General features: G+C 30.7%; 2 protein-coding genes across 4 annotated transcripts; both read right to left on the bottom strand.

The window, feature by feature from the left end:
* Positions 1-639: 639 nt before the first annotated feature.
* LOC137825943 (cucumisin) lies at positions 640-7,562 on the bottom strand. Of its 3 annotated transcripts, none has more exons than XM_068631760.2 (11): positions 7,462-7,562; positions 5,649-5,803; positions 5,134-5,222; positions 4,769-4,860; positions 4,300-4,537; positions 3,532-4,051; positions 3,353-3,450; positions 2,443-2,664; positions 2,036-2,147; positions 1,740-1,953; positions 640-1,336 (listed from the first exon to the last, which is right to left on the bottom strand). In XM_068631760.2, the coding sequence occupies exons 2-11, from the start codon at positions 5,745-5,747 to the stop codon at positions 813-815; spliced, it is 2,208 nt and encodes a 735-aa protein (XP_068487861.1). In that variant the 5' UTR covers positions 5,748-5,803; positions 7,462-7,562; the 3' UTR covers positions 640-812. The 3 variants fall into 3 exon arrangements, with proteins under 3 accessions (XP_068487861.1, XP_090150700.1, XP_068487862.1); XM_090294574.1 differs by having other exon boundaries at positions 7,467-7,486; XM_068631761.2 differs by lacking the exon at positions 2,443-2,664.
* Positions 7,563-9,645: 2,083 nt separating this feature from the next.
* LOC137825403 (uncharacterized) lies at positions 9,646-10,236 on the bottom strand. Its single transcript, XM_068631075.1, has one exon. It carries the CDS (start codon positions 10,234-10,236, stop codon positions 9,646-9,648), a length of 591 nt encoding a protein of 196 aa, XP_068487176.1.
* Positions 10,237-14,077: the final 3,841 nt, after the last annotated feature.

Here is a 14,077-nt window from a genome sequence, read left to right on the forward strand (position 1 = left end):
GAACGCCAAATTATACATGAGTAGTGAATGTAAACTTCATTTTATAAGTCAATTTTGTGATGTTGAGCTAGACATTAATAAACTTATTAAGATGATATTAGACTTTATTCTAACGAGATATGTAGAACTGCGTTCGAGAAGCTCAATCTTTTATGCGATGGAGTATATTAAAGATTTCACATTAATTAGAAATAAGAACAAATTAATATATATGAATGAGTACAAATTTCACCTTACAACAACAGTAAAATCTTCTCTTTAAGTTGTTATTATAGTAACCATTTCGAGTTCGAAAGATAGTTAATAAATCATATGCATCTCATGAAAGTCCTTTCTTCTTTAGTTTTAATTGAATTGCAATAAAAATATTTTTTAAAATTTTATTATTTGGTTATCGCTATAGTTGTCGTTATGTGAAGGATTATGGATGTCTACAATATAGTGACATTTATATTACTAAGAAAATTATAGAACAGTTTTTAAAATAAAATATTATATTATAATAAAATACTAATATTTAAGTGTGAAATGATGGTTTAAAATATCATTTACACAATGTCATCTCATTTCAATAACCAATGATAATGAATCATATAATATAACAACGACATCTGAATAAGCAGTAAAAAATACTTTGGATAAAAGTAATTATTACCTTGATTTTATTCCTGACTTACACAACACTTTATCATAAGTTCTCTGGCTTACAACACACCCAGAATACTTATTCACTAAACTTCAACAAGAAGAAAAAAAAGAGAAACAAACAACCAATTACACAATCATTGCCATTCACGTTGGTAACAGAGAATTTATGGAACATAAACAACAATGGGGCTCCTTACCTGATGAGTGCCATCATCCCAAGTCAAAGAAAAAGAATCCAAGTCTGCATTAATGGTTCCTTGAATCCTAAGGGTGAAGGACAACCTTTGACCCAGAGATGTGAAGGTTAAAACATTTGGTACTACTTGGATGTTTAAAGAAGATGGATATCCAGATACTATTGCCCTATATGTGGATCTAGCTGATCCAACATTAGTGACAGTTCTACCATAAGAGACACTGTTGTAACTTGAGCGAGCGGTTGCTAGAGCAAAAGATGGGAGGTTAAGGTTGAAAACAGATCCTCTATTTGCTGATGTACAAGTGTTGTTATCTCCTGTAATTCTTCGCAGTGTTGTTGTACTATAACCTTGTCCACACAGAAAATTAATATAATCATTCGGACCAACATCATAAACTAGTCCAGGATTTACTGCCTTCAAAGGATTGATTTGCCCCGCACCGTAAGCAAATTCAGCATCCGGATTAAGTGCAGAATTCAGAGGGGTAGCTGTAAATGATAAACCAACAAATTTGGTCATAAACATATATATATATATATATATATATATATATATATACTTGGCGATTAAGATATACCACAAAATAATTGAACTTAATCTAGTTTTTCCCAACATAAATGTACTTTAGGGTGGTAATGCATAAGGTTTTAGGTTATCATATTTAAGGATATGAGTTACTCATGATCTCACAACAAAAATAAAAGTTCCATATCTATATATGTGTAACTGAAATCATATGTGTGTATTCAAATTAAAAACCCCAACAATAACCTAGGTGAGGAAAGAAAAGAAAGAACTAGTCTTTTTAAATTAACCATGAAGGGTTCTTGAATTTATATATAAGAAAAGGGCATAAAATGAGTTTAGCATGCATGGAAAGGAGACAATTACCAGTTGTCATCAATGCGGATTTAAGTACAGCAGGAGACCAGCTGGGATGAAATGATTTGACGTAAACAGCTGTTGCAGTAACATGAGGGCATGCCATTGAAGTTCCAGATATTATATTGAAATACGATGTTCTATTATCTCCTTTAACTGAAGAAATAGGAGAAATTGGAGACCATGCAGCCAGAATATCAACTCCTGGAGCTGCTATATCAGGCTACACCATCAAGAGATAACTTATATATAAGCAAATGACCTTGAATCGGTTGGATTGATTGTATATTATACTATGAAGTTACCTTAAGAATGTTTGGAGTGATCCTATTTGGACCTCTTGATGAGAAAGGAGCAATGTAAGGGGCTCTTGAGTCTTTTCTTTCGTAACTCTTGGATATGATGGCTGTTGGATTACTACAAATCGGTGACATGACATATAAATTAGTTAAAGACTAGTTGAGCAAAATTTTATACCACTTATGTATGTATAATCTTTCATGTGTTAGATTTTTTTTTATCAGCAACAAGTAAGATGAAGTAAAATGATATTTCAATTCTATTCCAATTCGTATAAAAAATAAAAAGACTTAGAACACAACATAACAATCTACATCTATACTAATAAACTAAACGAAATACAACCTGTGCTACAACACCAAAGACCAGCAGAGGGCTAGCTTTTATTATCTTTTGATGAAAAGTTCTGTACCTTGTTGACTTTAAATAATTATATACGGATTGCCCATCATTTAGGTTAATGTGAAGTGTTGGCAATGCAAATACATCTGCGACAACTAAAGGTGATGTACTTGTGAATATAACACCAGCAGCCCCAGAAGCAAATCCCAGACGGAAAGAAGAAGTATAGCCTTCACACAAAACAATTCTCCCACTCACCAAAGCTCCATTCAAAGAATTGTCACGACAAAGCCTAAGCAATGTTAATGTTAGAATGAAGTTTTGAATTGTAATAGAAAGATTAGAAACAAATTACCAAATAATAAGGCTAAATTACTTTGGCAATTCCTTTAATTATTTATAAAATTCAATTTCTCTCTCAATATACTACAAGAAAATAGTTAAATAAAGATTAATTATAAAAATAAAAACTAATTAGTTATTATATTAACTAAATTAAATATTATTTTAAAAATTAAAAAAATTATTAATATATAAAGTAGTTCTATTATTAATTAATATTTTATAAATTAATATCTAATTAGTTACCAACTAAATAGATTTAAAAGAATTATTAAAGGTTTATAATTTTATTATATTTAAAAATCAAAACTTGAATTTTTACAGTTTATTATAGTGACATTTTTCTATGATGTGTAATTTTTATTTTTTTAAATAAATTTTAATATTATTATAGTGATGAATGTTTAAAAAAATCTTCACTATTTTGTAAAATTAAAAATTTCAATCGTTACAAAGTGTTAACCATTAATTCAATATTGCTTCTTTAACTCTGTCAACTTGAATAGATTAAAAAAGAGCATTGAATATTTAAAGAAAATCAAGACATCCTTTAAAATAGAGAATGTATATAAAAATTTATAAATAAAGAAAGAAAGTAAGAAAAGCAATTAAAAAGAGATATTGGTAAATGTTGGTACCTGGATTCGGAACTATTAAATCCAGGAGCTGGTACATCTCCACCATAAACTAGAGGGTAACCATTCTGTGGTGGACTAAATGTATTCACTGAAATTCCCTGCATATGTTGAGACAAATCTTTTATGATACTTTTTTAATATTTTCAAAAATAAGTAAAAGAATTTAAAGGGATAATTACCTGGATGACCTGGCCATTGCCCAGTTTGAGATCAGTGAAAAACTTTCTGTCTATAGTGCTGGCAGCCACAGAAAGGAACCAGGGTGCAAGATTCACCATTGTATAACGATTTGGACCCAAATTGTCTGCAGTTTTAGAAGTTAATATGCCACTCTTCATTGCATGGTAAGCTCCTATTGCAATGTCATCTTGAAAATATTCCAGGTGTTGGACCTTTGTTGGTCCCACTGAAATAGAAATAATATCAACACCATCCGCAATGGCTGCATCAAATCCTGCAAGAATGTCAATAGTCTCACAACCCTTTGTCCAACAAACTTTATACACAGCAATGCGTGCTGAAGGAACTCCTCCTCTTGCTATTCCTGACCCAAGCCCTAACAGATTTGCATTGGGAACACGGTTTCCAGCAGCAGTCGATGCACAGTGAGACCCGTGACCACTAGTATCAGTTGGAGATATGATGTCCTCTGGCGTGAACACACCCCCCATGCGAAAATATCTTGCTCCAATTACTTTGCTGCAAACAAATCATGAAGCAAGCATTCATAGATAAGTAATTTAATGGTTACTTTTATCTTTTAATAATTATTACTTTGAAAACTTTATTACTTAAGTTTAGGTCTATGTGTTCGGATCCACGTTGATTTACTATTTGAGTTCGTTCAAATTTGACATGAAAAAATTTAAAATGTGAGTTTAAAAATTGAAACCAGACATGGTGTTTTTGCATGTGTGGTGTTGCATGTTATAAGAAACATTACTTACTTATTGCAAGTGAAGTTATTGCATGTTCCCTTCCATTTCGGTGGTGGTGGACCAAAGCCTCCATCAGTAAAGCTATTGGAATTAGAAATCCAAATTCCACTATCGATTACCCCAACAATTGTGTTACCTTCTACATTTGTTCTTGGGACATTTTCAGGGAAGTTAAGGAAGTCCCAGGACCTTGATGTTTGGACATTGTAGACTCTATTTGGAATAACAGAGACCACACCATCCATTCCTGTCCAAAAATTTCAAATTTTCAGAAATCATAATTAGAGTTACACATAAACTGACAATCATATTAATGTAGGAATATGACAAGAACCAAAACCAAAAATAAATTTATGAATAAAGGAAAAAGCTGATGAAAATGTGATTTGAGCTAATAGACACATGTATAATTGGAATATTTCAAGTACTCAGTTTATTAATATATTTTAGTTCTTTTTTTGGAAAAAAAAAGAATTACCTTTCATTATTTCTGATTCTTCTTTGGTTAGCCTCGCCACAAATCCATTGAAAGTCTTGTAGCGGTGCAGCAAAGTATCAGATACAAATTTGCTGGATGGATTTATATGTCATATGGAATTTTAATCAAGTTAGTTAAAAAAATTCATATTCTTGATCGACAATAAGTTTAAAATAGAAGAATTGCTCTCTTTTTAGAGCAATTTATTTCTTTGTTTTTCTATTCAGTCTTCCAAAATAGCATTTAAGTAAAACAAGATTCTTTGTATTTGGAAATGTTAGACAGACAATAATGTTAAACTAAGCCTCAATTGTGAGTGAAAATCTATTAAGTGAATTGAGTAGAAACAATTAAGGCTTATGAACCTGCCGATGACACTTTGAACCATACTGGTGTGAAATGAGTCTGTGATTTCCGTGTCCTTTGGATATACTCCCATGTATACTATGTAAATCTGTAGTATGAACAAGATAAATAAAAAAATATAAAATATAAATTTAAAATAATAGTCCCACTAAGTGAATTTCACGTTGATGCTCAAACATTGAAAAAATGTTTAACCTTGCATAAAATAATTTTTAGGTTAATTTGTTCATTTTTAATATAATCCAAACTCTTCTAGAAAGTAATTCAATATTTTCTTTAAAAAAATGCATTATTAGAATTATTTTAAAAAATCATAAAAAGATAAAAACTTAAGAGTAATTTATGGAAAAATATGACTTCTCACACAGATAGAAGGAATGTGAAATTAGTTGAGGAAAGAAATAAAGTAAAAAGTAAGATTGTACAAAAGATATTACTATATTTATGTAATATTTATGTAAGGAGAAACATTTTGAATTGTTAAGTCAAAAAATATTGGATATATATTATTTACCTCTCGGTCATCTTTAGCGAATGAAGGAGTCAGTAGCATAATGCATGTAAGAATTTGAAGAAGAATTTGAAGAAGATGCGACAATCCTAAAGACTGCATCTTTCGCTGATAGTAATCTTGATTAATTGATGAATGTGTTTTCGAGATCTTTCAACCTGTAAGTAAATTAATTTATTAAGTTAAGTGTATATTTGAAACACATAGCACAATGCTCATATACTAAAATTTGATATTGGAAATTGTAAATAAATATATATATATATATAATAAATTGAAAATGAAAACAGTAACAAAGTAGATTAGCAAGAATTGCACAACAAATTAATTTTAATATATATTAGTAATGCATAACAAAGTGATTGGATAGCTATACAATGTACTAAAAAGTTGGTTTTGTGATTTTTTTATTTAATTTTAGATCACTGTTTATTTTATCAATTATGGTGGTTGAAGTTGAGTTAAATTGGATAAGTTGGTGAATATGTCCAATCTATTATTTTATTGAAAATTTGTTCTTTGACACATTTTACACATTTCTTTATAAGAAAAAATAATGAAAAAATATGCATTAGTGAAAGGGGGACTCAATCCTAATATAGAAAATAAGAAGAAGAATATAGAATTCCACTCTCTAGTTTATCCTAAACTTCCAAGAAAAACTACTTACATATCCTTATTTCAAAAATTAGTAATGAGGTTCGTCTTTAACAACAGTCAAGATATATCATCACATCAAATTACAAAATGCAAACAAACATAATCAATTTACCAAACATTAACCTTCAAAAGTAAATAACCTTTTTTTATCTTCTTTAAAAAAAACACAACACCTTAACATACCACGAACACAACCAATACAAAATAAGTATATAATTTTTGTATGACACAATTACTCTCGAAAGAGTGATGTTATTATAATGTTAGAGGCATTTTACATAAAATTTTAAACTACTTTAAATTTTTTCCTTTAATTACATGTATGTTAAATTTCAAATATTAACTTTTCCCTATGATTTTAAATTATTTGAAAAAATGGGGTCTTCAATGCAGCATGTATGTTGGTCACATATGCATACTCTCAATATGGTCACTAAATCTACTTCTTACTATATATATTGTGTTGTTTAATTCTGTTCAGTTTTGTTTATCACATGCATGCTGGTAAATACATTAAGAGTGTCAACTATGGTAGTTAAATATACTTTACTATACATTATACATTGTGTGTTGAATTAGTTTTGTTCAATTATGTTCATCACATAGGTAGCCAAATAAACAGTAATAATGAATAGGAATACACAAGTGGAGTATCCGTTTATATTAAGAGTAACCATTCACAACAAATTAATAATTAAATTAATTAAAAGTAAACCAATAAAAATAATTAGGGATGATGTTGATGCTTAATATTTACTCAAATTAAGAGAAACTATTATATATAATTACAAATTCATAACAAGATAATTATGCTGAAAAGTTAAATAACTTTGTATTAATTAATTTAAATACTGAATAAATAATAAATATAAAAAAGTATGATACATTCTACTGTTTTAGGTTACTTTTTCAAGCCAAAGCACTGACTGAACCTAATTGCATGGTTTGAAAAAAAAATCAAATACAATTTGATAAAGTTTGGTTTATGATAGTTTATAATTCAGTGGGTTTTCAATTTTTAAATTGAGGTATTAATGAAACAATAGAAATAGAGCATTGTTATATATATAAGCAGAGAACAGAAGCAATATTAGAAAAATAATAGGAGAAAGAGTTATAAATGAATAATGGAAATAGAAATAGAGGAGAGACATACTCAACTTAGTCTAACATATCTTGAGTGAGTAAAGGATGTCAATACACACACTCTATCTTAGCTTTTATAGCCACTAGATTCTTAGCTTTTATAGCCACTAGATTTGATGGCTTAAGGATCCACGTTTTGAACATTTAATTTTCAAGGAGAAAAATTAATATAATTGAACTTTTAAAAGAAAATGTATACACTCCAATAGAAATTGGAGTTTCATCATTCTTTTTCTTTATCAGCAATAAAATAAATAATTAAATAGGAACCACTTCAGGGGTGATCCAACCCATATACATAAATACCTGACAATAAACTCCAATTAGAACGCTTACCTACCAGTTTAGTAAAGGGGCTACTAAACTAATACTACCCAACATTACAGAATCAACCTTATACAATCCATAGGATTTAAAACCCAACTAGAATATGGGAAATAAGCAAAACGAGACTTTGCATGAATTCAAGACCATATCTTAACTTGCACCGAAGTGAACACTTCAGACACATCTGCCACTCCACTATTAAAGATGACTGAGTTCCTACAATTCCAAATTTCGCTCACAATGTCAACCCAGATTGTACCCCAAACATCGTTAACTGAAACAGAAGTCTGACTCATCCTGAATTGTGCAAAATTTGACTTAGGGTCCTTGTGAAATACAAACAACACTCCAAACCACTCAAAGCACAGACACCAAATACGCCAAGTAAACATGCAAACAAAGAACAAGTGATACGACGACTCCTTCTCCTCCCCACACAAACAACACAAGGAATTTAGTAATATAACTATACTTCTTTATATTAAAACTTTTTTTGTTAAAATATTCATTAGAAGATAATATTGTTTTAACTGTTTAGTGTATTGAACAATTTTTTTCTAAAATATGATTAATTAATTAATATGTTTTAAAAAAATAAAGAAATCCTGGATTTTGAATTATATTTTCTATTAGAGTTGGAGTAATTTATGTCAATATTTGATGTAATTTTTTTAACACATGAAACAAAAATTATCATGTACAACTCAATTTTTAATCTGAAATAACACTTAATTGAAACATTCAGAATCCGAATTTAAGGCTTTCAAAGAATTTATTTATTAAATTTTTAATACATTACATATGAATTATATCCATATGTAATATTTTTTATTATTTTTTAAAAATTTGTTTTTAATTAAATTTTTAAATATTATATTATAATAATTTTTTTTTTAAATTAAATTTTAAATATCTTATATATGAATTGGAATTCGTATATAAATATTTGTAAAGTAATAATTTTTATCTGTATATAATAATTGGTGTAATTTCAAATTTTTTTATAGTAAATTTAATGTGTAAAATGCCAATTCTTTTACGTACGGATAAATTAATCTATAGGTATAGATCAATTCCTTCAAAATTATTCATGTGTCATGGTGCTAAATTTTCTACTGATTTGTTATACGGATATTGGGTGGGAAATTAATTTATATTTGCTTGTGAATAAATAAGTAGATAGTTCAAATTTATACACGTATCTAAATTCATACATAAATATCCTCAGATAAACAACATATTTTTATCTGTAGATCCTAATATCTGTAAAATAATATTAGGTAATTGTACAATTTCTTATAGTGATTAGATAAACTAGATTCTTGATAAAAAAAACCGTAGGTAATTGTATAATTTCTTATAGTGATTAGGTCAACTAGATTCTTGATATGGGTAAGTGGACAATTCTTTACGAAACATTTCATTTTCCTTTTCTTCTTTTTAATTGTTATTTAAGGGATACTATTGTTGTGCAATTTGAAAGAACAAAAGAAGATGGAAAGACTTTTGTTTATCAGTAATAAAAAATAAATAAATGAGAACCACTTTAGGAATGGTTCAACCTTTATGCAAAATACATAAAAATTCAACTTCTAACAAATACCACCAAACTAATTAACAAAAGCCCACAACCCATACTAAAAAACCTAAAAAAAATTCAAGAAATCATCCTCATACACACCAAAGGTTCCAAACACCAATTAGAATAGGAAAACGAAGCAGAACAAAATTTTACAGAAATCCAAGACTTTGCACCAATGCCACACCCCTTTTGGAAATGATAAAATTTCTGTGATTCCAGAGTTCACTCACCACCCCAACCCAAATTGTACTCCACATAACATTAACCGAATCTGCAGACTCATCCTTAATTGAGCAAAGTTTGACATAGGATCAATGTGAGAAACAAACGATACTCCAAGCCACTTAAAGCAAAAACACCAAACACGCCAAACAAAACTGCAATAAAAAACAAATGGCGGAAAAATTCTTCCTCCTTCCTACACAAACAACACAAAGAATTTTCAACCAACACCCCTCGTCTTTCCAAATTGACCCTAGTAACAAGCTTATTCTCCAGCACCCTCCAAGCAGTAAGTACAGCAGAAGGTACAACTTTGCACCTCCATAACTTACTAAATATCGGAGAAAAAACCACCTCACAATCCTTCCTAACATGAATATAGGCAGAGTTAACTGAAAACGTTTGAAGACCCCAAACCTTCCAAACCCAACTATCCGCCTCTTCTGGAACCAACCTAGCATGAAGCAAAACCTGACGCAACTGATTCACCAAAAGCTTCTCCCAGTCGAAAAAAGATCTTCGCCAGACTAGCTGCCAAACCCAAACACCGTTAGTCCAAGATCCAAACTCGGTCACATTTGCATATTTAGCTGAACAGATGGGAAACAGTCTCAGAAAGATTCTTAAAAACAAAGATTTTTCTAATAAGCACATTATCACGATAAAGGAAGTTAATTTATAATATCTACTCAGTTTGGGATATGATTAAATGTGTGGATTGTTGGATTGCTGAAATATAATGTAGGGTACAGAAAATATAAAATTAATGTGTATAATGGTTGGAAAATATAAAATATATGATATTCAAAATTGGTAGTTGGGACGATTTTAAATATAACATGTGGTAAATTTGATATTATATTATCTTTTAATTTTTGTGAAATTTGTTAGGCCGACATTGCTCAAGCAATGGATTACCACTGAAGAAGATTTAGAAACAAACAAATTTGAAAAGGAAGGTTTGGAAACAAAGGCAAAGCTGGATACTGAGTGACAAACCCCATCGTTTATGAAGGCCAGGGTATAGGACACCCGAATCATGTTGAAACCGACGTATGCATGCATAATGTTTATAAAAAAAACAAATCCATTTTTTACAGATCATTCTACGTGTCAAACTTTTCAATATTTTGGACCATTAAGGTTAAGGTGACAATTCAAGATTGAGTGGAACATAACAGAGAGGATATAATTTCCTGAATAATGAAGAGGATGTAATTAAAAATATTACAGAGAGGATGTAATTAAAAATATTACACAGCATTCTATATGTATTAATTACACTAATCCATTATTGGTTTGAAAAGTATTACAGCATGAATTTCTATCAAATGAATTGATGTAAATATTAAAAATAGAACATGTTCGCATAATTTTACAAAATTTAAATAAAATTTTGTTTTGATAATAATAAATTATAGCAATGATCAATTATGTAATCAATTAAAATAATTTTCAAAAAAAATTGTAAGAAAAGAGAGCAACACACTAAAAAATGTCTGTAAAAAAGGAGGAAACTTAGGAAAAGCAAGTGAGACTCTATTCTTATAATATATAATATACCCATTTTGAAAATAAAGAGAGAGTAAAAGCAAGTTGTCCTAAATTAAAAATACAATACATTTCTAATTTTTAGAGTTGGCATATTTTTATGGTTATAACTACAATTTTCTTTTACACGATCAAATGAAAAACAAACTTTTATATTAAATAACTTCAAAATTATTTATTGTTTCATCCATTTCTTTTTTATCACTTTTTTTCATCCAAACAAAATATAAATAGAAAATAAGATATTCTTAAAAAAACCAATCCTCGTTATTGGTGATATATATATATATATATTAAGTGAAGTAAATTATTTTTAATCTAAATTTTCTATTTTATTTTATACTAATAGCTCATATTAATTAAATATATATGCTATTTTTTTCTTAGAAAATAGTATGATGATTTATGAATCTAAATCTATAGGTAAATTCAATATTATCCATGGATATTACTTACATATTTAAATTCATAGGTAAATTTATTATTATTTATAAAATATTATTCACTAATATGTAGATAAATTTAACATTATTTATAGATTATTACTTATAGATCTCTATTTGTAGGTAAATTTTACATTATCCACAAATTTTACCCCAAATCTAAATCCACATGTAAATTCAATAATATTATTAATATAAATATTTTTATTAACATTATTAATAATATTAATATTTATATTTATATTATTATTATATTAACACTATTAATAATATTAATAATATCGATAATATAAATAATATCAAGAATATAAATAATCTTAATAGTTTTGATAATATAAATAATATTAATCATATAACTAATATTCATAAATAATAACCATAAATAATAAAAAAATAAAAAGAATAATGAAAAAATATATATATATATGCCAGATTACTTTTGAATTTATCCATGGACTGAAGTTGGTAGATATTATTCACGGACTCAAACTGGTGGATATTATTTACGAACTCAAATTTGTTGATATTACATACGGACCGGAGTTCCTATATTATATGTTGGAAAGATTGGGTTTTTGTGCTCAATGGATTCGTTGGATAAAGTGTTGTTTAGAATCTGCTTCAGTCTCTGTATTAGTGAATGGCAGTCCAACTGGGGAATTTACTCCTCGGAGGGGACTTCGTCAAGGTGACCCGCTTGCTCCGTTCCTCTTCCTTATAGTTGCAGAAGGGTTGGCTGGGGTGTCTAGGATGGCTGAAGAGAAGAATTTGATTGATAGTCTGGAGGTTGGAAGAGATAAGGTGAAGGTTAGTATGTTACAATATGCTGACGATACATTATTCTTTTGCGAAGCGAATACCAAAAGTGTTTTTAATATTAAGGCTATCTAGCTTTGCTTTGAGCTCGCTTCTGGGCTTAAGGTGAACTTTTTAAAAAACAGTATTGGCGGGATGGGGTTGGATCAATGTTCGCTTCAGTGTTTTGCAGCTACTCTTAACTGTAAGGTGATGGTAACTCCTTTTGTCTATTTAGGGTTACCGGTAGGAGGTTGCCATAAGCGCAGTGTTTTTTGGAACGGGGTGTTAGAGAGAGTTCAGGGCAAGCTGTCGAGGTGGAAAGGCAGGTGTTTGTCGATGGCTGGGAGGATCTGTTTGATTAAGTCAGTCCTCTCCTCAGTTCCATTATTCTTTATGTCCCTATTCAAACTACCATCTGGGGTGGCTGACAAGTTAGTCCGGATCCAAAGAAATTTCCTTTAGGGGTGGGGTTCTGACAGAAGGAAGATTGTTTGGGCCTCTTGGAATAAGGTTTGCGAGCCTCGGGACTACGGGGGTCTTGGAATCATTTACTTAAAGACTTTTAACCTGGCCCTGCTAGGCAAGTGGATTTGGAGGTGGGGGTCGGCCAAGGGAGGTTTGTGGAAAGAGATTCTTGACTCTAAATATGGTGGATGGAGGAATTTGAGAGCAGAAGGTAAACCCTGCAGGGGTTCTCTTTGGTGGAGAGACTTGAAGGAGGTTTGGGCCTCAGTGGGCTGGGGCAGAAGTTTTGAAGATGGGGTTGAGTGGAAAGTTGGTGTTGGAGGAAATATTTCATTCTGGGAGGACAGCTGGTTGAATTGTGGTGCTCTGAAGGGAATGTTTCCGAGATTATATTCGCTTAGCACGTCTAAAGCTGCTAAGGTGGCCGAGTTCGGGAACTGGTTTAATGGTGTTTGGATTTGGCATTTGTGCTGGCGTAGATCCCTCTTTGACTGGGAGAAGTTGTTGGAGGAGCAGTTGAGTCAGTTGCTGCAAGGGGTGAAGATGGATGTGGGAGGGGTGGATAGCTGGGTCTGGAAGGCTGAGGGGTCTCAAAGTTTTACTGTTAACTCAGCTTATAGCAAGGTAAGGAGGGTTAGTGATGGGGAGTCCTCTCCGACCTACTGTAGGTTGTGGAGGTGTAAAGCCTTGCCTTCTGCTGTATTCTTGGCCTGGAGAGTTTTGGAAAATAGGATTGCAACTAGGGTTAATTTGGTAAGGCGCGGGATGGTGGTTGAAAACCCTGTATGTTGCTTGTGTGGGAAGGTCGATGAGTCATCGAGTCACTTGTTCGCCGTTTGTGACTTTGCTTGGAGGGTCTGGTGCCTTTGTTTTGAGTGGCTTGGAGTGTCGTTCGTAATCCATTTGGATCCAATGCAAAATTTTATTCAATTCAGGTTGAGTCAGGCATCTGTTTCGGTTAATGATGTGATGTGATTCCACTAGCCATATAGAGAATGATTCTTGACATTCTTAGGAATCACCTTGAGCTGGACATTATTGAGGCACTTTTCTTAGAGTTGGATCATTGTTCTAAGACAAGAACTCACCAAAAACTAGTACCAAATCCCAAACTCATTTGGATGTTCCACATATTGTCAAATTGAACCAACAAAAAGAGGTAAAACTAAAAAGCACCGAATGGAATTGAATAAGAACACATTTGAACCGAACAAAGTGAAATTAAAAGGCAAAGAATA

The sequence above is a fragment of the Phaseolus vulgaris genome, chromosome 8 (genome assembly GCF_051622355.1).
Source record: "Phaseolus vulgaris cultivar YP4 chromosome 8, ASM5162235v1, whole genome shotgun sequence".
NCBI lineage: Eukaryota > Viridiplantae > Streptophyta > Magnoliopsida > Fabales > Fabaceae > Phaseolus > Phaseolus vulgaris.

Excerpts from the sequence above, each read along its gene's own strand:
- LOC137825403 (XM_068631075.1), bottom strand. The coding sequence starts at position 10,236 with ATGTGCTTATTAGAAAAATCTTTGTTTTTAAGAATCTTTCTGAGACTG.
- LOC137825943 (XM_068631760.2), bottom strand. The coding sequence starts at position 5,747 with ATGCAGTCTTTAGGATTGTCGCATCTTCTTCAAATTCTTCTTCAAATT. Across the intron at positions 4,052-4,299 it reads AATAACTTCACTTGCAATAA|CAAAGTAATTGGAGCAAGAT; the intron begins GTAAGTAATGTT and ends ATTTGTTTGCAG. Across the intron at positions 3,451-3,531 it reads GCAATGGCCAGGTCATCCAG|GGAATTTCAGTGAATACATT; the intron begins GTAATTATCCCT and ends CAACATATGCAG.